Genomic DNA, 27894 nt, shown 5'->3' on the forward strand with positions numbered 1-27894 from the left:
CATCAGATGCGTGTTCAACGTATAACAATAGTTGTGTGTGCTTTACCCTGGTCAATTTCAGCAATCACAAGCGTCGGCCACGGCAACAATCACAAGTGTTGTTTCCACGGCAACAGCTGCAGGAGGAAGTTACACGATCGCTTGAAAGTTTGCCGTGCTGATTTAAATGCAGACGCGTGTCAGATCCATACTGCACTCCACAAACGCACGGACTGTTACATAAGTGCCGTCCAGAGGAGTCTCTGCGTGCTTAAGGATGATTACTCTTTTCAAACAAAGAGATTGAGCATGACCTCACAGACGGAGCTGAAACACGACTCGCTTCCTGGAGAAATCTCTGTTTATAAAGCACACGGATGTAAGAGAGCAGAGTGAATAGAGCAAGATCACGCCAGCGCTGCTATTCTACTGCAAGGACAGCGAAACACACACACACACACACACACACACTCAGCTTAACCAGTTCAAACGCAGTTGTCTGTTGCCTGGGCAACCACTAATTTCACACTCATCTACAACTGCAAACACACCACAAACCTGACGGCCCCAAAAGAACAACCACACACCGCGTACATATATCAAGAGGGCAACAGAGCTGAGATGATAAATATTCCATAATCTGTTTAAATATACATACAGTTTACAAGTCTATATAAAGAGAGAGAGTCTTTGAAGTTGCTGAAAATGTCTCATCCTCATTCCATCCAAGATTAGGAGTCTTTCTTCATGAGATTTGTAGAAATCTGTCATTGCCTCACTCATCAATGGACCCTCTGTAGTGAATGGGTGCCGTCAGAATGAGAGTCCAAACAGCTGATAAAAACATCACAATAATCCACAAGTAATCCACACCACTCCAGTCCATCAGTTAACATCTTGAGAAGACAAAAGCTGAAACAAATCTATCATTAAAGGTCACATATTGTTGACCTTTCTGGAGGTTTATTTTAGCTGTTGATTTCGTTAAGAATATATATTTATTGTATAAGTGCCAAAAACCATCTCTATATATTTTTACAGCTCCTCTCTTAGGAGCTCTGTCAAGAACAGGTCGATTTTGTCCCACTGAATTAATATTCATGAGCCTCTCTTCTGATTGGCCTGTTGATTTTTGAGTGACGCATGGCCAGGCCAACCACAGGTAAATAGGGTCATGTGTGCTGTATTCTGCTGTGGCTTGGTGATACTCAACAGGATGTTTCAGAATGGTAATTATTTTTTTTTTTTTTTTCAAACACCGAATGCAGTCAGCTACATAACTATTGCTTTAGTAAAGCCCCTTTCACACTGCACGTTGATTCCGGAAAATTCCCGGAAAGTTGCCAGAGTGCCTTCTGTGTGAACGCAAACACGTCCCAGGATTGATTCCGGGAACGATCCCGGATTGTAAACCTAGTAAGATTGCTGGGGTCAGTCCTGGAACGAGCGCTGTGTGAACAAAAGCTAGAACCAATGCCAATAAAGGCTGTTGTAGTGATGATGCATGTTATTGTGCGACTCTTCACAATGAAAAAATATGTGCAAACTGGAATGAAGCAGCGATCAGGGAGTTCCTCACCGCGCTGAAGCGCAGAACGTTCGCCAGTTTAGTTTCAGTTTAGTACGACGTATGCGTCGCATTACACGACACATCTTTACGGGATCTTTACGAGTTGTGTGTAAAACATGCACAGATTCCAGAAAATCACTGCGTGAATGAACCAAATTAACCAATTCCAGAACACTTTATCTGTGTATTTTCCGGAATCACTGTGTGAAAGAGGCTAAAGCTGACGTGTTATAGCTGACTTATATTAATGTTGTTCGGAAGCCTGTACAATGATGTAGTTTCCGGACATCCATCAACTGAACAGCGTTTTCTCGACTTGTTTCCGAGTTGTTGTTGCTCAGCAGTGCCATGGACGCAATGTTGTCTGTGGGTTTGGCAAAAGGAGAGTGGGATGGTGGTTGGTGCTCAGGGTGGTGACTAAAGGCGGTGACTGAGTAGTTCGGACGTCACATTTTTACGGAAGTCACAGCGGCTTGTGAAAAGGCACAGCTGCTTTATGCAGGCTGTGCAAATTTTACTGTGGATGAACTGTTTTGAAACTTATATGGTAGTTACACAGTCCCTAAACCTCAGTTATCATGAAAAGAGCCACAAAATTTTACTTTTGACAATATGGGACCTTACGAGTCCATAATATGTTGAAATGCTGACTTTGATACGATACCCGACTGAAATATTTCAATACTACAACTGAACCGATACTACGGCAAAAACTAATTGAATAATAGCTTTATCCAAATCTTATTTCATAATATATTCACTTTTGTTATTTTATCTTTGTTATTAATAATAACAGCACAGATGCAAGTAACAAACTAAAGGACAAATACAATAAAACAAAGACACAAATGAAATAAATGCGGCTTAATTCTCAAATTCCATTTTATTTTTTCCAAATTTGTTTTTTTTTTTTTTTTTTTTTAATTTTTCTGCATTCAATTTTTCCATTTTAAATGTTTCTAGACTCTATTTTAATGGTTACATTAAAAAATATTAATCAAAAAGCATGTCCAATTAATTTAAATCATAAAACACAATTTAAGCAAATTCTTAAAAGTTTTTTTAATTTATGTTTTCTTAGGATAGGACAATATTTGGTTGAGATACAACTATTTTAATATCTGCAATCTGAGGGTGCAAAAAAATCTAAATATTGAGAAAATCACCGTTAAAGCTGTCCAAATGAAGTTCTTAGCAATGCATATTACTAATCAAAATTTAAGTTTGCATATATTTACAGCAGGAAATTTACAAAATATCTTCATGGAACATGATCTTTACTTAATATCCTAATGATTTTTGGCATAAAAAAAAAATTCTGGATTAATTCGATTTTATAAAGAATTAATTTATTATATTATTTACTTGTTTTTACAATTTTCTAGTAAACAAATTCTGGTAAATATTCCTTAAATATTATTTTTTACTATTAGTAGTAGTACTATCATTACATTAAATACTATTTCTCAAGTTACACCGAACTTTTATTTTGACGGGTTGCTGCCTTTATGTTTCTGAATGTATATGATGTGACAATGGTTTTTCTCAAAAGTAAAATAAAATACTCATGAACTGACTCAGCAGTTCTACAGATTATGTTTATGCATTCATGTACTCATATAGTGAGGCAGCAGAGGCAGCAAGTTTTGCAGGCTTCAGTATGTGTGTAATAAACAAAACCGTGTATCTGTGTCATTCATTCATTCATTGATACAGAAAGGCAGAAATTGCATAGGATTAATATATACATTTCCTGATATTCTGCATTATAGAGTAAATTCCATTTTTATGACTGGTATCAAGTTTTCTGCTTCAGACCAGAACACTTTTTCACTGGAGGAAGTGTAATTATGGATTATGGACGCTGGTATTTTAGTTAAAAATGTTTTAATGATGCATTTGTTTCATCTTTTTTCTTCTCAAAATGTTAACAGAAGGACTGGAGTGGTGTGGATTACTTGTGGATTATTATGACGTTTTTATCAGCTCTTTGGACTCTCATTCTGACGGCACCCATTCACTGCAGAGGATCCAGTAATGGAATGACACATTTCTACAAATCTGATGAAGAAACAAACTCATCCTAATCTTGGATAACCTGAGGATGAGCACATTTTCAACAGACTTTCATTTTTAGCAACAATTCCTAACATGAGCATCTTTCCAGAGACCTTCAGTAAATTGCACAGTTTGAAAAAAATGTTTGCTGCATAATGGCTAAAAAAATTAGATTTGTTTGTATTTTTGTAAATATTTATTCTAAATAATACCAAAAACAAAATTCAAATTTTCACCAAACAATAACTTAGAAATAACCAAAAAATAAAATAAAAATTAATAAAGACATGTTTAAAAAATAATAATAAAAAATTCATTGTGGGAAAAACATAAAATTACTACAAATTTAAAAGAGAAATATATTTAAAAAAAACAATTAATAATAATTCAAAATACTAATAAAACTACAATATCATCTCACTGATACTAAACTCTCAAGGTCACTCAGTAAATCAGAGCAGTTCTTGAATCACTGAGCTGCGAGTCTTTATTTTTCCATCTTGTTTTCTACCGCTATATTCAACAATGCATGGCCTCTGAGTTTGTTTGGATTCATTATTTCTGTAATTCCCTTCAGAGCTGCTGAAGCTGCAGAAATGACACACTTCACCTTTAAACATTAGTTATAGCAGTTCATCCACAAAAACAGCCTGCAGAAACATCTACATAACCAACCCACGACAAGCATTCAAACAGAAACAACACAGCGTTTGCTCACTGACTGCATTTACATGCACCTTTATAATCTGCAGCTCACGTAAACAGAACACTGTGATTATATTAATGTGATTATACTCATTATTTGAGTAATTGTAATCATAACACGTACAGCACTGCGAGTTTAAAAATCGCACTATACAGGCATTTTAGGACAGAGACACCACAGCAAAGGCATGTTTTTGACAAAGTTAAGAGAACTGTAGAACTGGTGAACAATCGTACGTTAAAGTACGACAAAATAGGGCAAAAAAAGATGAGCAGTTCATCACTAATATTTGTTATAAATGCTCATGTAAACATAGACAGTGATCATGCATTGAAAGTGATGCATCCAAAGCATTTCGACTTCATTCTCGTTGTATTTCAACTTTATTCTCGTAGTATTTCAACTTCATTCCCGTAGTATTTTGACTTTAGTCTTGTAGTATTTCGGCATTTCAACTTTATTCACGTAGTATTTCAACTTTATTCTTGTAGTATTTTAACTTTTTTCTTGTAGTATTTTGACTTTAGTCTCATAGTATTTCAGTATTTCGACTTTATTGTAATACTTTGGCATCTAGACTATTCTCGTAGTATTTCAACTATTCTCATAGTATTTTGACTTTTGTTTTCATAGTATTTCAGCAATTCGACTATTCTTGTAATATTTCAACTTTATTCACATAAAGTAGTATTTTGACTTTTGTTCTTGTAGTATTTTGGCATTTCAACTTTATTCTCATAGTATTTAGACTTTATTCTTGTAGTATTTCAGTATTTCGACTTTATTGTAATATTTTGGTATCTCAACTTTATTCTCGTAGCATTTCAACTATTCTCATAGTATTCTGACTTTTGTTTTCGTAGTATTTCAGCATTTCGACTATTCTTATACTTCAACTTTATTTTTGTAGTATTTCAACTATTCTCATAGTATTTCGGTATTTCGACTTCATTCTCTTAGTATTTCGACTTCATTCCCGTAGTATTTTGACTTTTGTTCTCGTAGTATTTTGGCATTTCAACTTTATTCACATAGTACTTCAACTTTATTCACATAGTATTCCAACTTTATTCTTGTAGTATTTCGACTTTATTCTCGTAGTATTTCAACTATTCTCATAGTATTTTGACTTTTGTTTTCATAGTATTTCAGCATTTTGACTATTCTTGTAATATTTCAACTTTATTTTTGTAGTATTTCGACTATTCTCATAGTATTTCGGTATTTCGACTTTATTCTCGTAGTATTTCAACTTCATTCCCGTAGTATTTTGGCATTTCAACTTTATTCTCATAGTATTTCAACTTTATTCTCATAGTATTTCAACTTTATTCTCATAGTATTTCAACTTTATTCTCATAGTATTTCAACTTTATTCTCGTAGTATTTTGACTATTCTTGTAGTATTTCAGTATTTCAACTCTATTGTAACATTTTGGCATCTCGACTTTATTCTCGTAGTATTTCAACTATTCTCATAGTATTTTGACTTTTTTTTCCATAGTATTTCAGCATTTTGACTATTCTTGTAATATTTTAACTTTATTTTTGTAGTATTTCGACTATTCTCATAGTATTTCGGTATTTCGACTTTATTCTCGTAGTATTTCGACTTCATTCCCGTAGTATTTTGGCATTTCAACTTTATTCACATAGTATTTCAACTTTATTCTCATAGTATTTTGGTATTTCAACTTTATTCACATAGTATTTCAACTTTATTCTTGTAGTATTTCGACTTTAGTCTCGTAATATTTCAGCATTTCGAATTTATTCTCATAGTATTTAGACTTTATTCTTGTAGTATTTCAGTATTTCGACTTTACTGTAATAACTTTATTCTCGTAGTATTTCAAATAGTATTTTGACTTTTGTTTTCGTAGTATTTCAGCATTTTGACTATTCTTGTAATATTTCAACTTTTTGTAGTATTTCGACTATTCTCATAGTATTTCGGTATTTCGACTTTATTCTCGTAGTATTTCGACTTCATTCCCGTAGTATTTTGACTTTGGTTCTCGTAGTATTTCGGCATTTCAACTTTATTCTCATAGTATTTTGACTATTCTTGTAATATTTAGACTTTATTCTTGTAGTATTTCAGTATTTCGACTTTATTGTAACATTTTGGCATCTCGACTTTATTCTCGTAGTATTTCAACTATTCTCATAGTATTCTGACTTTTGTTTTCGTAGTATTTCAGCATGTTAACTTTATTCACGTAGTACTTCAACTTTATTCTTGAAGCATTTTGACTTTAGTCTCGTAGTATTTCAACCTTATTCTTGTAGTATTTTGGTATTTCAACTTTATTCTCGTAGTATTTCTACTATATTCTTGTAATCTTAGACTTTTTATTATATTTTTTTTAACACGGCACTAAAATGCTGTCGTAATTAAGTGTCTTCTGTATAACAAAACTATAAACACAGTTACTCCACCGGAGCAGACAGTGACTCGACTAGGGATCATAAACTCTGCTCACCTCTATGGTGTAGGTCTGGTCGTGTGTGACAGTTTCTCCACTGTGGAGAGTCTTTGAGACGGAAAACACGGTGGTCTGATCTCCTCTCTGCTCCTCGCCCTCATTTCTCCCCTGCTCCTCTCTCATACGCTCCTCCGCGTCCGCCTCCGGCTTCTTTTTCTTCTTCTTCTGCTTCTTCTGGCCATCGGATTGAGCTTTCCTCTGCCGGTACTCGGCCAGCTGGAAGAGACGGGACACAAACACACGCTTATGAGCGACAAAAATCACACGTGGAAAAACTGTAGTCTGTGAATGTAAATAAAAAAAATTAGACAGTAAAAACCCACGGTAAAGCGGCACAGCTTGGTGAAGCTGAGCCGAATCATGCCTGACTGTTGATCAACACCATCACCTTCCTGTGCTCTGGCACCGCAAATCCTTCAACTTTGCTTTAACTGGATTAGCAGCACAGACGTCCATTAAGACTGACATGTGTTTCATCAATATGTAACCGCACACGCTGAAGTCTATCTGTTTAGCACTCATTTGAAGTATAAATCATCTTCAGGAAGGAATATGAGCTCTAGAGATCTTGAGAACACAAACATGAACATCTTGATCAAATGAATCCTTTGCTTGTGCATGAACAGGATTTACTGTCAGACATTAAAGTGTGTTAAAACCAGAGCGGCTCTGGATTACACTTACTGACCCAAATGCAGAAACTCAGTGTGAAGATCCTGTAGAGCTTAGAACTGGCTATTTATTTTTATTAGCCTTCATGCTGTGTTCAGGCCATTTTGACCTAGAGTTTTTTTTTTTTTTTTAATGAAAATGCCTGTTAAAGTTATTGTATTAGACTAAAACTTATTGACTTTGCTCACATTGGCTATAACATCTTTCAAAAAATATTTTGAAGGGTTTTTTTTTCATGGTCAGAAATGGTTGGCCTACAGAAAAATTCTTATAAACTGCTAGATTATCACCAAATCTTGGATTTTATCTTTTTGTCAGCTTGTTTTCATTCAGTTAGCACAGGTTTTGCATTTTGGTATAACTTTTCTACTCAGAAATACGGCACATTACAGACGTAAAATGAGATGCATGTGACACATGGCTAAACAGAACAACTGACAGAATAACGGCGTCTGCAAAATCAGTCACAAAACCAGCAGCTGAGAGAGAAAGAAATGACCACCTGTCTGTCCACACACACACACACACAGCTGTTGTGATAGAGCAGCTCTTCAGCTGTAACACCCCACTATTTTCATCAGAGACCCCAAACCACATGAGTTTTTATGGGATTCATTTCATAAAGATCTTTAGGTTTGTATGAAGGGATTGAACACAAACTTTGGCAATAAATACATAATCAAAGAATTAAACACATCACAGAATGTTGCAATAAAGTAATAAATAATACAATGAAATGACAGCATAAAATGGAGGTGAAATACCATCAGGCCTTAGAATGAAAATATGAAATATATACCTTAAAATGTAGCAAACAAAAAGGCAATTTGCATAAAGCAAATCAATATTGAAATAAAAATATAAATCTTGAAAGTAAATACACCATAAAATGTTGCAATCCATTAACAAATATAATTAAAATGACTACAAATAAATAAATAAATAAATATGTAATTAAATGAAATGAAATGTAATTATGTAAAATAAAAAATGCTGAAATACATTTCACTGTACTTGTTTTTATTTTAAATAAATATACATTTTTATTCTACTTTTATTTTATTTTTAAATTAATTTATTATTTATGTATTATATTTATTTAATATAAATGCGCACACTACCAGTCACAAGTTTTTGAACAGTGAGATTTTTGATGTTTTTAAAGAATTTCTTCATCTCACTAAGCCTGCATTTATTTGTTCTAAGATACAGCAAAAGCAGTAATATTGTGAAATACTTTTACCATTTAAAATAACTGCTTTCTATTTGAATATATTTGAAAATGTAATTTATTCCTGTGATCAAATCTGAATTTTCAGCATCATTACTCCAGTCCTCAGTGTCACATGATCCTTCAGAAATCATTCTAATATGCTGATTTGCTGCTTAACAATTATTATTATTAGCAATATTTAAAACAGTTCAGAACATTTTTTCAGTATTCTTTCATGAATAAAAAGATCCAAATATCGGCATTTATCTGAAATAAAAAGCTTTTGTAACAATATACACCATACCATTCAAAAGCTTGGAGTGAACATAATTGTATTGATTTATTTATTTATTTTTGGGAAAAATTTTTTAGAAAATGTATACTTTTATTTAGCAAGGATGCTTTAAATGCTTTAAAATGCTGTTCTTCTGAACTTTTTATTCATCAAAGAATCCTGAAAAATGCTACTCAGCTGTTTTCAACAACAACAACAACAACAAAAACAATAAATGTTTTTTGATCAAATCAGAATATTAGAATGATTTCTGAAGGATCATGTGACTGGAGTAATGATGCTAAAAATTCAGCTTGGAAATCACAGGAATAAATGACATTTTAAAATATTTTAAATTAGAAAACAGTTATATTAAATAGTAAAAATATTTTCAATTTTTTTTTTGTTTTTGCTAAACTTTGGACCAAATAAAGGGTTGGTGAGCAGAAGGGACTTCTTTAAAAATAATAAAAATCTTACTTTTCAAAAACATTTGACTGGTAGTGTAAGTTACATTGCACTTTTATTTTATTATTTATTTACTGCAACTGTAATAAATATGAGATATTTAATCAGTTCAATATATTTATTTTATTTAAATTAGTCCCTCCACAGAATGAAGAAAATAAAAGTCTGTACATAATATCCATGTGAACTTGCATCAATGCACTGACAACATTAATTTCTATAAATTATTTTACTTAAATAAAAACCATTTTCCCCTCTGTAACACCTGAACATTTCAGTCTGTATCTGAACATCAGCATCACCATGACATTTCACCCAGAAACTCAAGAACACGAGTGAGAAACACATTTCCCAGAAAACCTTTTAACGCCGGAGCCGAAATACAGATGATTTGAAAAAGTCTCGTTTGCTGTTACCATGGTGACGGAGCAGGAATCCCGCATGCGGCTTTTACATTATTTATGTAAACAAGCAAAAAGAGCGTTCGCACTAATGTACGTCCATTATGCTAAATGAACACTAATGAGTAGAGAGGTGAAAGGGGCGTGCGGCAGAACGTGAGCTCAACACACCATCGAACAACGGCGCATGCTAACACACTCAACCCGGATCACAGGCGTCCTGTGGGATCTGATGTTTGTGAGTGTCTAGGATACAGCAAAGACTCCTGGGAAAGATACAAAACAACTTCACAAAGAGCAGCGGCTGTAAAAACATCCACTGAAGGAGAATAACAACCAGACTTTGACACATGCAAATAAAACCCATGAATACAGACATTCACAGAGACGAAACTTTTTACGGCAACTATGATGATTCATACTACAGATATGGAAGCCTGTTTCCAACAATGAATATTGAATATGCAATGAATGAATGGTGCAATTCTGACTTTTTTCTTGCAACTGTGTGTTTAAATCTTGCAATTCTGACTTTATTTCTCAGATTTGCAAATTAAATCTCACAATTATGAATTTCTCTCGCAATTGCAATTTTAAATATTGCAATTTTGCCTTTTTTCTTGCAATTACGAGTTTATATCTTGCAATTCTGACTTTGTCTCCGATTTGTAAGCCTAAATATTGCATTTTTGACTTTTTCCTCATATCTGTAAGCTTAAGTCTCGCAATTCTGACTTTATTTAACAGATTTGTAAGTATAAATCTTGCAAGTTTTACTTTTTTCTTGCAAGTTCTAGTTGACTAGTTGACTGACATTTTTCTCGCAACTGCAAGTTTAAATATAGAAATTTTGACTTTTTCTTGCAATTACAAGTTTATATCTTCCAATTCTGAATTTATTTCTCAGATTTACAAGTTTACATCTCACAATTTTGACTTTTTTCTTGCAATTTCTAGTTTAAAATCTCACAATTTTGACTTTTGCAATTGCAAGGTTAAATACTGCAATTCTGACCATTTTTTCATATTTCATATTTTTCAAATCTCTCAATTTTGACTTTTTTCTTACAGTTTAGTTTAAATCTCACAATTATTCCTTTTATTTTAGCAATTGCTAGGTTAATTCTTGCAATTTTTATATTTTTCTTGCAATTTCTAGTTTATATCTTGCAACTCTGACTTTATTTTTCTCAGATTGGTAAACTCAAATCGTGCAATTTTGACTATTTCTCAGATTTGTATGTTTAAATCTTTCAAGTTTTTTTTTTTTCCTCGCAATTTCTAGTTTAAATCTCACTATTATTACTTTTTTAGCAATTGCTAGTTTAAAGAGACTTTTTCTTGCAACTGCGAATGTATATCTTGCAATTCTGACTATTTCTCAGATTTGTAAGCTTAAATCTCACAATTATTACTTTTTTCTTTAACTTTTTTTTTTTTTTTACTTTTTCCTTGCAACTGTAAGTTTAAATCTCACAATTATTTCTTTTTTTTTCTATTTCTCAGATCTGCAAGTCTCAGTATTGCTATTTAGATTTTTTTCTCACAGTCTTTTCTCTAAGTTATAAAAAAGATAGAACTCCAATATATAAACTCGCAGTTGTGAAAAAATTATAACTGTGAGATAAAAGTCAGAATTACGTTTTTGTTTTTTTGTTATTCAGTGGCAGAAACAGGCTTCCATACATAAACCTATAGCTTTGCATGATTTAAAACAAAAACTGCATTAGCAGAGAAATAATATGAAGGCCTGCTTTTATTATTTAGGCCAGCTGCACTTTTAGAAGAAACCCAATGCAAGTCTAATGTTGGCTGAAACTCGTACAGCCACCAATATATCGTCCGTTTCTATGAGTCCTGAAGTAAAATCCAAGAAAGCAATAGCAGGAGCCGCAACAGAAGCAATTGCACAGCTTGAAATTAAATTTAATTTGTTTTTCCCCACAAAGGCTGGCATTAATCTTTGGGTTATCTAATCAGCTCCCTGAGGTGAGCGTCCCCTGCTGACACCCATTTGGCCTATTTGGAAACACTGCGATTACATTCGGTCATATGTAGGTCTGCTGTTACTCTGGTGGTGAACGGCTCATTTCTGCTGCTGCCTTACTGTCCTCATGCAAACTACATTCACAGAACAGCACGAACACACAAGAAGCAAAGTACTTCTTTAAAGACAATTATGCTTTCATTCTTCAAGGATGCATTCAATTGTTTAAAAGTGACAGTAAAGACATTAATGTTACAAAAGACTTCTACTTCAAATAAATGTAGTTCTTTTCAACTTTCTATTCATCTGAGAATCCTGAAAAATAAAACGTATCAGTTTCCACAAAAATATTGTGCAGCACAACTTTTTTCAACATTGATAATAATCAGAAATGTTTGTTGAGCAGCAAATCAGCATATTAGAATGATTTCTGAACGATCATGTGACACTAAAGACTGGAGCAATGATGCTGAAAATTCAGCTTTGATCACAACAAATAAATTACATTTCAACAGATATTCAATAAAAAACAGCAATTTTAAGTTGTAAAAATATTTCACAATTTTACAGTTTTACTGTTTTTTTGATCAAACAAATGCAGCTTTGGTGAACTTTTTTTTTTTTTTTTTTTTTTTTTTTTTTTCAAAAACATGAAAAAATCTTTCCAACTCCAAACTTTTAATGGTAACAGTTGATATTAAATGAAATGGGTTCTAAAGAGTGTTTTATCATAAAAACCCAAGACACAAATTACCTAGGCATCCTTCACGTGCCAAACAATCACCGACAACTGACAACGACTATCAGAACAGGGTAAAACGAACATTCGGTGAGCGTGCGCTGCTGTTAATTAAGATCACGATGGCTGAGTGTGTAGGAGGTATTTAATTACGCGGCCCGCTTTAGTTTTATTGTAATATCTCTTGAGTGACACTGACTGTGTTTATCGGCCAAGCCAATTATCCCGGCAGACTATTGATCGGGATTAACAAAGGGTTTGTGTGTGTGTCTGAATACTCAAGGCCTGACCTCTTGTTAACCAGAGCTTTTAGCCTACAATCACAACACACACACATAAATTAAAGCCCTCAGATCTGGTGAAGGCAGAAAACGCTTTCATTGCACGCTGGGTTGGAACAATCGATTTTACATAATGGAACGGACTTTGAGTTAAACAGGCAACTGGACACGCTTCAAGGATTCAGGGCTGTATTAGTGTGTATAAGGCCTTAGTACTAATGCACAGGCAACTTTCAGTTTGAGTCTGCAAGCATACATTAGCATCTGGAATAATTCTGTGTCAAATCAAGCAAATTTCTGAAACTTCCCTGGCTAAAAGACAAACAGAAATGAAAGTGATGAAAGACAAAAATATTAAAGGCACTAGATGGGTATTTAATGAGTAATCCACTATGTTCTAGTTTAAATCTCGCAATTCTGACTTTATTCCTCGGATTTGCATGTTTAAATCTTGAAATTTTGACTTTTTTTCTTCCAATTTCCTGTTCAAATCTTGCAATTTTGACTTTTTTCCTTGCAATTTTCAATTCAAATCTTGCAATTTTGACCCTTTTTGTCGCAATTGCAAAGTTTAAAACCCACAATTCTGCTTTTTTCTTGGATTTGCATGTTTAAATCTCACAATTTTAACTTTTTTCTTGCAATTTCCAGTTCAAATCTTGCAATTTTGACTTTTTTTCTTGCAATTTCCAGTTCAAATCTTTCAATTTTGACCTTTTTTGTCGCAATTGCAAAGTTTAAAACCCACAATTCTGCTTTTTTCTTGGATTTGCATGTTTAAATCTCGCAATTTTAACTTTTTTCTTGCAATTTCCAGTTTAAATCTTACAATTTTGACCTTTTTTGTCGCAATCGCAAAGTTTAAAACCCACAATTCTGTCTTTTTTCTTAGATTTGCATGTTTAAATCTCACAATTTTAACTTGTTTCTAGCAATTTCCAGTTCAAATCTTGCAATTTTGACTTTTTTTGTCGCAATTGCAAAGTTTAAAACCCACAATTCTGCTTTTTTCTTGGATTTGCATGTTTATATCTCACAATTTTGACTTTTTTTCCCCTCACAATTTCTAGCTTAAATCTCACAATTTTGACTGTTTTCCTCGCAATTTGTAGTTTAAGTCTTGCAATTTTGACTTTTTTCTTGCAATTGCAAGTGTAAATCTCACAAATCTGGCTTTATTTACCACATTTATACGTTTAAATTTTGCAATTTTTACTTTTTTCTCACAATTGCATGTTTAAATCTCGCAATTCTGACTTTCTTGCAAATTAGCTTATATCTTGCAGTTCTGACTTTATTTCTCAAAACTGCAAACTTCATTTTTTACTGAGTAATCCACTATGTTGTAGAGGGGGGTCAAAATGACATTTGGAGCCAAATTACCGGAGGGTAAAATGACTTTAGAAAGATGGCAACATAATTATGTTATTTCTAGCCAGATATTGGTAGCTCTATTAGTGGTATCTGTTGCAGTATATGCCAATGGTGACTATTCCAAAAAGAAGAAAAAGCACTATTTGTGTTTCTTCCCCTAAATGTGCATGCCTGTAACTCAGGAAGTATTAAAGGTATATTAATATGCATTTATATGCTGGTTCCTAACAAACTTTTCTTTCGCCATCTTCATTTTTAAGGCACTATATGATTCAGTTCCAGAGATAAACGGATCTCAATGTGACCATGAGTCTATGATTTTTAAACTGTACAAATTTTCAGTGGACAAACAGCAAATCACTTTGCATTCAGATGATATTCAACGTAATTAAAAAATAATGTCTGAAGGACAACGTTGTCTTGTCTGCCAAAAATATTATTTTTCCAAAGTATGCATGCCTAACTCTAGAGTCATTATAGTCAACTAATTTTTCTAATGGAGCTACCATTTTCTCAAGTAATTTTTCCCCTCTGTAATTTAGCTCCAAATCTCTGGTCAAAATGGCATTTCTCTGGCATTTTTGCCCCATTTTACAAATCGTGGATTACTCAGTAAATGTTCATCCATGGCATTTAAGATTTTGGCTTTCGTCTTCATTTATGCATTTCTTTCACAAGAAAGAAAATCAACTTTTCGCCGCTTAAGTTAACATGGAATGACACATCTAGATAAATTAATTAACTTAAACTTCATTATTAATTCACTTTTATGCTCATGCTAAAACTGCTGCAACAACTTCACCCATGCATTTCTCGCCAAATGCTTTCGAACCAAACAATAAAAACATGCATGGATGCACATATATAATCATTTTTAGCATGCAATGATCTGTGATGCACTATTTCTGATCAGGCATCTTATTTACCAATGCAGCATTTTTGTTTTGCAATGCCAGAAGACTGACTGTTCTCCAGTCATGTTCCTGAGAGCATCTGAACTGCTCGCTAATGACACTGGCATGAAAACAGTGCTGACAGCTGCTCTAAACACCAACCGCTCAGTGCAGCAAAACAAACAGCAGATCTGAGCCAGCACATGATGTGCAGCATCGCCAATAGGACGTGCGGAGGTGCCGAACACAAGCTCAGGGTTCACGGGTCATCCGCCGAGCCTTTCACTGCACTGAGATGGTTTAGAAACCAAGATCTTTTGAAAACCTCCAGTTCGCACATGCAAAAATCCATTTATCTGTCTTGCAACACTCAAAAACTCAGCATGATGAACTCCCATACTGTATTTTACATTGCAGATGATTTTATTCAAAGCGACTTGATCAGTTTGATTTGATCAGCTCATGCATTTCCTGGAAACCAGACCCAGAAACTTGCCATGCTTTACTGCTTTAATACAGAAATAAAAACAACACAAGTTATGATGCTTCTGCTGCCCTTTCTTCATTGCCTACAACAACAAAACCTATCGAACTAATATCAAACTAAGGAGTTTTCTTTTGATAACTGAAGTAAACAGAGATTGCCCACATGGCTAGGCAATCACAGAAAACCAAACAAATTAGAGCCATCACAGACAGAAAGGCTTTAATATTTTACTGGACAAAACATGCATTCAGACCGCACTGATTTATTTCTGCTCCAAAGCAGCACAATTTTAAAAAATGAGTTTTTCCTGCCTTTGTTCACATTGACTCCAAACGTCCACAAAAGAAATTCTGAATCATTCTGAATCATCTCTTTCCATCACAAACATCTTTATTCAGTGGCTCCTGACATTTACAAAGTTATTGTGAATGTTTTTTTGAGCTACTAATCAACTAGTTCAAAAGCCAACATTCACCTGAGAAAGTCTGAGAAGTTAATGTTGGATGTTACTCTGACATTTAGATTGATTCAATAGCTTTAGCTCAAATAATTTCAGATGAAAACCCAGCACCAGAAATGAGTGATCTTATTCAAAAAAGTTTAATTATAGATTTCTCTCCTGATTCAGAACAGACCACTTTTTCACTGAAAGAAGTGTTATTATGGATTATGGACTCACATTTTAGTTAAAAACATCTTACTTGTTAAAATCAGATGACTGGATTATTGTAATGTTTTTATCAGCTGTTTGGACTCTTATTCCGACGGCGCCCATTCACTGCATTGACGAGACAGTGATGGAATGACACATTTATACACATTTGTGCCCTGAGGATGAGTAAATTTCATCAAATTTTCATGTTTGGGTGAGCTATTTGTTTATAACTATTCACAGAATTCAGCTGCTCATTAATATATAATTCAGTCATTCACCAAAGCAGACATTCATCGAATGTAAATAAACCATAAAATCTTTGGGATAAAAGGGAGAGACAAACAGGTAGATCTAAATGACATCTGTGAGACAGCCGCCACATAAACCTGCCAGCGGGAATTAGACAGACGGGTCGGTGCAAGTGACCTCGTTCACATATGTTCACTTCACAGGAAACAGACCTGTACAGAAGGGTCACAATCTCACCGCTCCTTCAGACTCTGTGTATTTTTAGACTCGGCCAGAGAGGAATTTGTTCTATTTATAAAATAGCACAGTTCTGTTATCACGCCCTGAAGAGGCCAAAGTGTTAACGAACAAGAATGTGAGGCCACAAAGATTCAATAAACTATTGCTTGACTAATACACCCAAAACAATACCTAAAAAAAAGCAACCTGGCCAGTCTCAGATATAATGCAAACTGATTGATAAAAAGCAGCTGCTGCAGTGCATGTTGTGCCTAATAACATACTTCAGCCTTGACTACAGATAACATATTGTTTCATTAACATCATGAGTCAGTCTCTGTGCTCTCAACATGCTCCAGCAGGTTACAGTGACCTAAAGTCTGCTGAGAGGTCTGTTCATATGCAGAAATGTGAGGCATGGGAGAGATCCGGTGAAGCAATGGCTAGAAAATCCAGTCTCACAAGCCTATCCACATGTTCTCAGACTGTCTTCACATTCAACAGCACTAAACTACCTGAAACAGTCGTCAGATTCGCCACAAGGACTTATCTGTTCAAATATCAGGTGTATTCTCATGTTAATATACAACAGGGGCATTGCATGACAGAAAGTGCATGAAATGCATAAACACTCAAACATTTATAAGTTATAAGTATAAGGTAATGGTAAATGTAATTCTCAGATATAATTTACAAAGAAATAAATGACAGCTGTGAGGTAAACATGAAGTAAATTTCAGAAGAAAGAAAGGTAAATTAAAGGTAAAGCTCAGATAAATGACATTCTGGCATAAATGATAGCACTGAAGTCAATTAAAATACCTATGTAAATAGGTAAATAGTTCACTATATTCTGAGGCAAATGACAGCGGTGAGGTGCAATAGAGGTAAATGTTAGTTAAATAGAGATAAGTCACAGATGTGAGATATTTTATGAGATATAGAGATAAATACAAAGCAACTGCGGGTTAAATTAAATTTAAATGACAGCAGTGAGGAATGAATAGAGTTAAATGTCATAAGAAATGACAGTAAATTTAAGGTATACCACAGAAAAAAACATTCTGAGGTGTAAAAAAAATAATAATAATAATAAAAAAAAAAACAGTCAACGTTTCAGTCAAAAGGCATCAACACATTTACGTTACACTTAAGCTTAAGGTAAATATGTTGCAGAAGTCAGTAAAAACCAAGGTTAATTTCAGAAGTGAACTATATTCTGAGGTAAATAACACCTGTGAGGTAAAATATAGGTACATATTAGTCAAACGTGTGTTCAATTACAGATGTAAATGTGAGAAGTGGAAAATGTGAGGTGAGGTAAATGTGTGATTTAACTCACATTTTCCTCATATTTACCTATATTTACACCAAAACATAACTGAGATATAAGTCAAAAGTGAGTTAAATCACATGTCTCAGTTATTTTATGAGGTAAATAATGTTTTATTTATGAGGTAAATTTATGTTTCCTCCCCCTGCTTTTTTTTTTCTTCACAAGTAAATGTGAGGTAAAAAGGTAAATAGGAAGTAACGTGTGAGAAAAATTACAGATATCATTGAGGCAAATTGCAGCAGTGAAGTAAAACAGAGGTAAATATGAGGTAAATGTGAATAAAATTAGATGTCAGTTATTTTCTGAGGTAAATGTGTGATTTAACTCAGAATTGCCTCATTTTTACATACATTTACATTAAAAATAACTGAGATATGACTCAAATGTGATTTAATTCACATATCTCAGATATTTTACAAGGTAAATGTGAGGTAAAAAGGTAAATAGGAGGTAAAGGGTGGGTGAAATTACACGTCAGTGAAACAAATTACAGTGATGAAGTAAAATAAAGGAGGTAAATACAAGGTAAACATTAATAAAATTACAAATGGCAGTTATTTTCTGAGGTAAAAGAGGGGTATAATGTACATTAAATCAGACATAAGTGGTTTTCTGAGGTAAATGACAGCAGCGAAGTAAAATAGAGGTAAATGAGGTAAACTGACATAAATATGAGGTAAACATAAAAATGTATAAGGTAAATGTGGGGTAAAATTTAAGTAAACATGAGGCAAACGTGTTAAATCACAGATATAAGTGGTTCTCTGAAGTAAATGATAGCAGTATGGGTAAATGAGGTAAATTGAGGTAAATATAAGGTAAAAATAAACATTTACAAGGTAAATGTGGGGTAAAACGTAAGTAAACATGAGGCAAATGTGTGTGAAATCACAGATGTAAATGGTTCTCTGAAGTAAATGATAGCAGTGAGGTAAATGAGGTAAATTGAGGTAAATATGAGGAGAAAAATCAATATTTATGAGGTAAATGTGGGATCAAATTTTAGTAACCATGAGGCAAATGTGCATTAAATCACAGATGTAAGTGGTTCTCTAAGGTAAATGATAGCAGTGAGGTAAAATAGAGCTAAATGAGGTAAACTGAGGTAAATATAAGGTAAATATAAACATGTATAAGGCGAATGTGAGGTAAAATGTAAGCAAACATGAGGCAAACGTGCGTTAAATCACAGATGTAAATGGTTCTCTGAAGTAAATGATAACAATGAGGTAAATGAGGTAAATTGAGATAAATATGAGGTAAAAATCAATATTTTTAAGGTAAATGTGGGGTCAAATTTAAGTAACCATGAGGCAAATGTGCATTAAATCACAGATGTAAGTAGTTCTCTGAGGTAATTCACAGCAGAAAGGTAAAACAGAGGTAAATATGAGACAAATGTGTGTTAAAACACAAATGTCAGTTATTTTCTGAGGTACAACTGAGGCAAATATGAGGTAAATATGAAGCAAATGTGAGTGAAATTGCACGTGTCAGTTTTTTCTAAGGTAAATGACAGCAGTGAAGTAAAATTGAGGTAAATATGAGGCAAATGTTAGTCACAGATGTCAGTGAGGTAAAATGACAGCAGTGGGTTGAATCTCATGGGCGTTAAATTCTGAGGTAAACTACAGCGATGAGATAAATCTCAGGTGAGAGTGATATCCTGAGGTAAACGTCAGCAGACAGGTAAAGATGATGTAAACATGAAGTAAATCTCACCTTAGCTTTGCCGGCCTGTAGTTTCTTCTGTCGCTCCTCGTCTTCCATCATCTCTGCGGTTCCTGCGGCTTAAAAACGGACACACGCGCGTCATAAAAACGCCACACGCACGCAGACACACCTAGCGCTAAACGCGGAGCGCTGACATGTGCGTCCGCCTCGGTTCGGACGGTCAATCTTTGGGATTTCCTCAGTGTTTTATTCGGGCTTTGCTGTCACCGTCGCCGCCATGTTTCTCCACGTAAACACACGAGACTCGCGGCGCGGTGACGTCACGCCACGCGCGCACACGCGGCCGTTTTAAAGCCCGACACTGCAAATAGCGCTGTGCAGACAGTGTCATGTTATTATATGTGCAACAGGCAGATATGAATGTTTGATAATTATATTGTTTATTAGCTACACTACCAGTCAAATGTTTCTGAACAGTAAGATTTTTAAAGAAGTCTCTTCTGCTCAGCAAGCCTGCATTTGATCCAAAATACAGCAAAATCAGTAAAATTGTGAAATATTTTTACTATTTACATTAACTACTTTATATTTTAATCTATTTTAAAATGTAATTTATTGCTTTATTTTCAGCATCATTACTTTAGTCTTCAGTGTCACATGATCCTTCAGAAATCATTCTAATATGCTGTTCTTCTGAACTTTCTATTTATATATATATATAAAGCTGTTTTCAACGTAATATAATAATAATAATAATAATAATAATAATAAAATGTTTTTTGAGCAACAAATCTGATGCTAAAAATTTAGCTTTGAAATCACAGAAATAAATTAATAAAAGTAAATTAAAAAATAAAATAATTATATAATTATATATTATTATAATAATTATAATAGTAAAAATATTTTTGCTGTATTTTGAATCAAATAAATGCAGGATTGGTGAGCAGAAGAGAATTCTTTAAAAAAAAAAAAACATTTAAAAATGTAATGTTCAAAAACTTTTGACTGGTAGTATCAACATTTTTATGCTCTACACTGTAAAAAACAATTTGTTAAGTTAACAAAATAATTTGTTACCTGGCTGCCTTAAAATTTTAAGTTCAGTCAACTCAAAAAAAGTTTATTCAGCTTGAAATGTTAAGTTATACTAAGTGACACCTTAGATATTTGAGTTGAATCAACTTAAAATTTTAAGGCAGCTGGGTTACTTACCCATCTGTTAAGTTTAGCAAACACAAATATCTAAGTTGTTACTTAGTACAACTTAACGTTTCAAGTTGACTAAACTTATTTGAGTTGACTGAACTTGAAATTTTAAGGCAGCAGGGTAACAAATTATTTTAAGCTGACTCAACAAATTGTGTTTTTTATTTTTTACAGTGTAGTCACCCGGTATTTATGATCCATATTATACTGAACTGTATTTTAAAATCTGAAGTGTGATTTCAGATTTTCTTTGCCAAAAGTAGTCTAGTTGCACATATCTCATGAAATATATAACTAATGACACAGCAAGAGGTCTGTTAGTCATTTAAACAGCGTAATCACCTCTTTATCTGTGTCCTATCATTTAAAAAATGCATTGGTCAAGTCAATTTTTGTACTTTTTGTATTTTGTTTTGGATATTTCAATGTTAACAACTTGCTGATCATGCTAACAAAATGCTAGTAACATGCTAATCATGCTAACAAAATGCTAGTAACATGCTAATCATTCTAGAATCATGTTAACAACATACTAGTAACTTGCTAATCATGCTAACAACATGCTAGAATAATGCTAGTAACATGAATCAGTGCTATTAACATGCTAATCATGCTAGAAACATGCTAATCATGCTAGAATAATTCTAGTAACATGTTAGTAACATGATAATCAGTGCTATTAGCATGCTAGTAACATGCTAATCATGCTAGAATCATGTTAGGAACATACTAGTAACTTGCTAATCATGCTAGAATCATGCTAGCAACATGGTAATCATGCTAGCAACATACTAGTAACGTGCTAGTTATGGTAGAAACATGCTAGCAACATATTAATCATGTTAGAATCATTCTAGCAACATGCTAGTAACATGCTAATCATGGTAGAAACATGCTAACAACATGTTAATCATACTAGAAACATGTTAACAACATGCTAATCATGCTAGTAACATGTTAGTAACTTGTTAATCTTGCTAGAAACATGCTAACCATGTTACTAATCATGTTAGATACTAGTAGTAGCAACATACTAGTAACTTGCTAATCATTATAACAACATGTTAGTAATTTGCTGATCATGCTAGAACCATGTTAGCAACTTGCTGATCATGCTAGTAACATGCTAATCATGCTAACAAAATGCTAGTAACATGCTAACCATTCTAGAATCATGTTAACAACATACTAGTAACTTGCTAATCATGCTGACAACATGCTAGAATAATGCTAGTAACATGAATCAGTGCTATTAACATGCTAATCATGCTAGAAACATGCTAATCATGCTAGAATAATTCTAGTAACATGTTAGTAACATGCTAATCAGTGCTATTAGCATGCTAGTAACATGCTAATCATGCTAGAATCATGCTAGCAACATGCTAGTAACGTGCTAATTATGGTAGAAACATGCTAGCAACATATTAACTTGCTAATCATGTTAGAATCATTCTAGCAACATGCTAGTAACATGCTAATCATGGTAGAAACATGCTAACAACATGTTAATCATACTACAAACATGTTAACAACATGCTAATCATGCTAGTAACATGTTATTAACTTGTTAATCTTTCTAGAAACATGCTAACCATGTTACTAATCATGTTAGAAACATGCTAGCAACATACTAGTAACTTGCTAATCATTATAACAACATGTTAGTAATTTGCTGATCATGGTAGTAACATGCTAATCATGCTAGAATCATGTTAGCAACATACTAATAATTTGGTAATCATGCCAAAATCATGCATGTATTAACATATCTATCTATCTGACAAGTTAGCCTTCAAAACATTCAAGCTTTAAAAGTACTTTAAACTTCAATCTACTTCAGACTGAAAACCATCACATTTTTAACACTTTTAAAACTTTTTAAAACTTATGGTCAGGCTTTCTCAAGCCAACTTCAAAGTTTGTCTCGACAAACTTTATTATCTAGTTTTGCAAATGTTGTTGGAACGCTACTTTTGAACATTCTGAAACAAGCAGTAACACAAACTAAAATGTTTCCAAAAAATGTTCCATGAATGATATATAAATATATCTATATTAAAGCTCAGATAACTTTGAATGTACATTCTGTTAACATTACTGGAAGAATGTTTGAGAGAACCTTGCCAAAATGTTCTGAGAACGTTCTCTGTTAGCTGTCTGACTTACATCAGCATATCCACACACGTTCTACTCATCTGAGGTGTAAATTGGTGTGAAATGTTGGCCGTACCTGCAGCAGCAGCAGGAGATGGAGGTCTATTCCTGCGGCTGACGGGAGCTGAACAGCTGATGGTCTGGCTGATCTTGAATTCCACCCATCTTCTCTTGGACATCCTTCACTTTCCGCTGCCAAAGTGAGCTTCAGGTCCCACCTGTGAACTCTGCCGTTCGGTTCTGAGGCTCTGAGATCCAGGAACCCTGAATGTTTGGCCTGTGAATTATTCATGTGAGAGCAGCACAGGATCAGGTTCAGAAACTCAAACACCTGCTGAGATGCCAAACTATCTCACTCAAGCTAACATACTCAACAGAATAATAGAATTCTTTTAATGTCTTATCATGACTGATCAAACATTAGCAGTACTAAACTTTGCATTGTAAAAAAAAAAAAAAACTTATAATGTTAGAATTGTGAGACATAATGTCAGAATAAATAAAAAGTCATAATTATGATACCTAAACTCTTGTATGGAGAAAGAACAATGAGACTAAAATAATAATATAACATAATTAAAACAACAGATTGTCAACGTATTCATTCAAAATGAAAAAAGTAAATAATGTTATTTTCAAATTGACAAATAAACAATGTAACAATAATGTATGTAATGTAACCTTTATGTCATGTAATGTAACAATAATTTATGTAGCGTAACCTGTATGTCATGTCATGTAACAATAATGTATGTAATGTAATATGTATGTCATGTAATGTAACAATAATTTATGTAATGTAACCTTTGTCGTGTCATGTAAAAATAATGTATGTAATTTAACAATAATGTATGTAATGTAACAATAATTTATGTAATGTAACCTTTATGTCATGTCATGTAACAATAATGTATGTACTGTAACATGTATGTCTTGTAATGTAACCTGTATGTCATGTAATGTAACAATAATTTATGTAATGTAACCTGTATGTCATGTAATGTAACAATAATTTATGTAATGTAACATGTATGTCATGTAATGTAACAATAATGTATGTAATGTAACAATAATTTATGTAATGTAACCTTTATGTCATGTAACAATAATGTATGTAATGTAACATGTATGTCATGTAATGTAACAATAATTTATGTAATGTAACCTTTGTCATGTAATGTAACAATAATTCATATAATGTAACCTTTATGTCATGTCATGTAACAATAATGTATGTAATGTAACAACAAATTAATTCATTTTAAATGTAACTTTTAAATTCCTTTTCTTAATCTATGTGTCAGTCAAGTTTTAAAACTTATGTCATTTGATCACATTGACACAACCAATAGCCTTTTATAGGTTATTTATTTATTAACAGTCTTTATTAATCCATTTTATTTATTTTTTTTACTTTTTTGATTACTTAATTCTGAATCTCAAATCTCAAAATTTCCAGCCCTTCTCGCATATTTATACATGCTACATATAAATGAATCAAATTACATATGCTGGGTTATTTTTTTTAAGCTATAAATAAAACAAGGATTATTGGAAATTGACCAGCAATTTCTGGGTGAAAATTAAGCGCAGAAACAACTTTCACTCAAAAATTAAGTAAGTTTTACTGTTATTTTACAGACTGAAATAGTATTTTCTTGTGAAACATAGTCCAATAATCTTTGTTTTATTTACAGCTTTGAAAAGTAATTTTTTAAAGTGAATGTTTGTCTATTATTTCTGCTTGTCTTCTCAGTCCTAGCATGAACCCACATGAATCCATATGTTATTGATTATGGATGGAGGGAACATTTATCTGATTAGATAACTCATGATCTGCTTCTGAATGATGTTGCCAGATCATCCCTGAATTAGATAACAAGACCTACAGTACAATTAAGTTATGTTTTCTTGAAATTAAAACTCTCCAGCGTTTCTCCTAAAACTCACGAGGAGAAATTAACATTTTGCTTAAATTTCTTCTATTTGTTGTTCTAGCATGAGGCTGAACCTGTGTGCACTGAATGCAAGCATTTGTAATTAAACATTTCAATTACAGTATCAGTGAAGGCGCTGCTGCAGTCTTACATGGTATCAGTCACACTGCTGCTCATTTCAATAATGAAAGGGATCTGGACCTGTATGAAATATGCATGAGACGAGGGGCTCATCAAGGCACATGTGGGGAGTGATGCTTGAATAGAGGACCCTGCGCTCCTCGACCATCTCAAGTGTTTCAGACATCTGGCATCCTCAGCCTGCAAACCGATGAACAAGGAGAATGGCTCATTGTATTAAAATCACTCCATATGAGATCATCAGGCACAAATGAAACCGCAGTTACGGAGACCACAATGCAGTGCAATTGTTCATTTGGCCCTACATGTTTCTGGTTATTATGCAGTAAATTAGCCATTGTTAACTATGGAAGATTGTTTCTGCCTCAGGATAAAAACAATAACAAAAGTGATATTTTATATCACAATTCAAGTATTTTTCCTCACAATTCTGAGAAAAGACTTTCGTTTTTGGAACTACTTTTTTTAGTTCCAGGCAGGAAACAAAATAACTCTGATTTGTGAGACTTAGACCTAAATTAAGAATTTAGAGAGAAAAGTCATAAATGCAAGATATAAACTCAGAATTCATAGAGAAAAAGTCATAATTTTAAGATATGTGACCCTGGACCACAAAACCAGTCTTAAGTCGCTGGGGTTTATTTGTAGCAATAGCCAAAAATACATTGTATGGGTCAAAATTATTGATTTTTCTTTTATGGCAAAAAATCATTAGGAAATTTAGTAAAGATCATGTTCCATTAAGATATTTTGTAAAATTCCTACTGTAAATGTATGAAAACGTAATTTTTGATTAGTAATATACATTGTTAAGAACATTATTTGAAGAACTTTAATGGTGATTTCTCAAGATTCCTGATTTTTAAATAGTTATATCTCGGCCAAATATTGTCCTATCCTAACAAACTATACATCAATGGTTTTGTGATCCAGGGTCACATATCAGAATTCATAGAAAAAACAATTATGAGATATCATCTTAAAATGAATATAAAAATATCAGAATTGTGAGACATAATGTCAGAATAAATAAAAAGTCATAATTGGCGGAAGCTTTGCTTTTGGTTAGTTAGTAAAATATTAAAGCTTAATTCAATATTATGTGGACAATTTCTTAATTCTGTCATCCTGGTATCGTGGACTTGCTCTATTGTTTCATACAAACGCAGCTGCTGCCATTTTTTTTTCTTTACATTGTAATGGATTATAAGTTAACTAACAAACTAGTTCTACTACTTAATTATTCATGTGGTGAAATGTTGTGTAAGAAAAGTGGTATGACTGCACTGTACTCTAAAACGTCTAGTTTGAACTTGCTGTTTGCTAGCAACTGATTTCTTTGTGGAAGCTTTGCGTTCAAATATTTCAACTCCGATCAGTGCTTCGTGTCTAATAATTTTGACACGAAAAATCTAAATAATCTATCAAGCAGCTGTGTAATAAGTGAGATAATGTACATTCAGCCAGTTGTTATCGCAAAATAAAGATGTACATTATCCCTTACTTATTATAATCTTAATTCAAGTGATAAAGGATTTTGATAGTCTGACAGTAATCAGTGTTGAGTGCTACTGTAAGGTTAACTCTGCCTGGTTTAAATGTTTCAAAATGATTAACAGTAGAAAATATTAGAAATTTTGAAAAGTAATCAAAAAGTAATTAAAAGTAATGTTACATTACTTTAATAAAGTAATTGAAAAGTTACACTACTACATTTTAAATCAAGTAACTTGTAATCTGTAACCTATTACATTTCCAAAGTAACCTTCCCAACACTGTTCGCGATACACAAAGCTCCGATCTAAATAAAATAATTCGCGATACACCAAGTCCCGATCTGAATCAAATGATTCGCGAACCTGCTCTGTTCTGATCTGAATCAAATGATTTGCGATTCGCGCTCCAGAGTTCCAGATTAAATTAAATGATTCACGATACGCGATTTAAAGTCCCGATCTGAATCAAATGATTCGCTATACGCGATCCGATTGGAGCGCTTGGAAACACATATTTTTACTACACAATGGGTTAACTGATTCGAAGTTTAAAAAACTCTGTTTCACCCATCACTACGTCCTTTTTTAAAATCGTTACAAGCCATGTGGAAATTCAAAACTGAATGGCTCTTTTAACTTGATCTGGTTTTGCCAGTGAATCGTTCGAATGATCGAAGTCACGAGTTTGAATCAATCGGAGCGGTTCCAGCGCAAATGACTCACTCAATTGATTCGGTTCATCTGTTCCTCTTTTCGCGTCTTCATCCATGTTAACACTACGCTGTCAGTACTGCTACTGGCTTAGCTCGCTAGATTTATGAGCAAAAAAAAGTATGGTTTTTTTTTTTTTAAATTGCGTGAATTTTTATATAACATATTAAAGATTATAGATTATTATGCCAGCAACATTCTAGTAACATGTTAATCATGCTAGAAACATGCTAATAACTTGCTAATCATGCTAGAATCATGCTAGCAACATGCTAATCATGCTAGAAACATAACATGATATCAACATGCTAATTATGCAAGAAACATGCTAGCAACTTGCTAATCATGCTAGAATCATGCTAGTAACATGCTAATCATGTTAGAAACATGCTAGTAACATGTTAAACATGCTAGCAACATGCTAATAATTTGCTAATCATGGTAACAACATGATAGTGACACCTTAGCAACCACCCCGGGTACCCTAGCAACCACCCTGAGTAACCTAGCAACCACACA

At 33.3% G+C, this 27894-nt stretch overlaps 1 protein-coding gene across 1 annotated transcript in view; it reads right to left on the reverse strand.

Annotated features, from left to right (window-relative positions):
• Nucleotides 1-20025, reverse strand: part of akap9 (A kinase (PRKA) anchor protein 9) — a 134170-nt gene extending 114145 nt beyond the window's left edge. The window contains 2 exon segments of the mRNA XM_051136960.1: nucleotides 6800-7018; nucleotides 19773-20025. Coding sequence (XP_050992917.1) covers nucleotides 6800-7018; nucleotides 19773-19823 — 270 coding nt within the window. The 5' untranslated portion in view covers nucleotides 19824-20025.
• Nucleotides 20026-27894: the final 7869 nt, after the last annotated feature.

This window comes from Labeo rohita, chromosome 19, assembly GCF_022985175.1.
Source record: "Labeo rohita strain BAU-BD-2019 chromosome 19, IGBB_LRoh.1.0, whole genome shotgun sequence".
Lineage (NCBI taxonomy): Eukaryota > Metazoa > Chordata > Actinopteri > Cypriniformes > Cyprinidae > Labeo > Labeo rohita.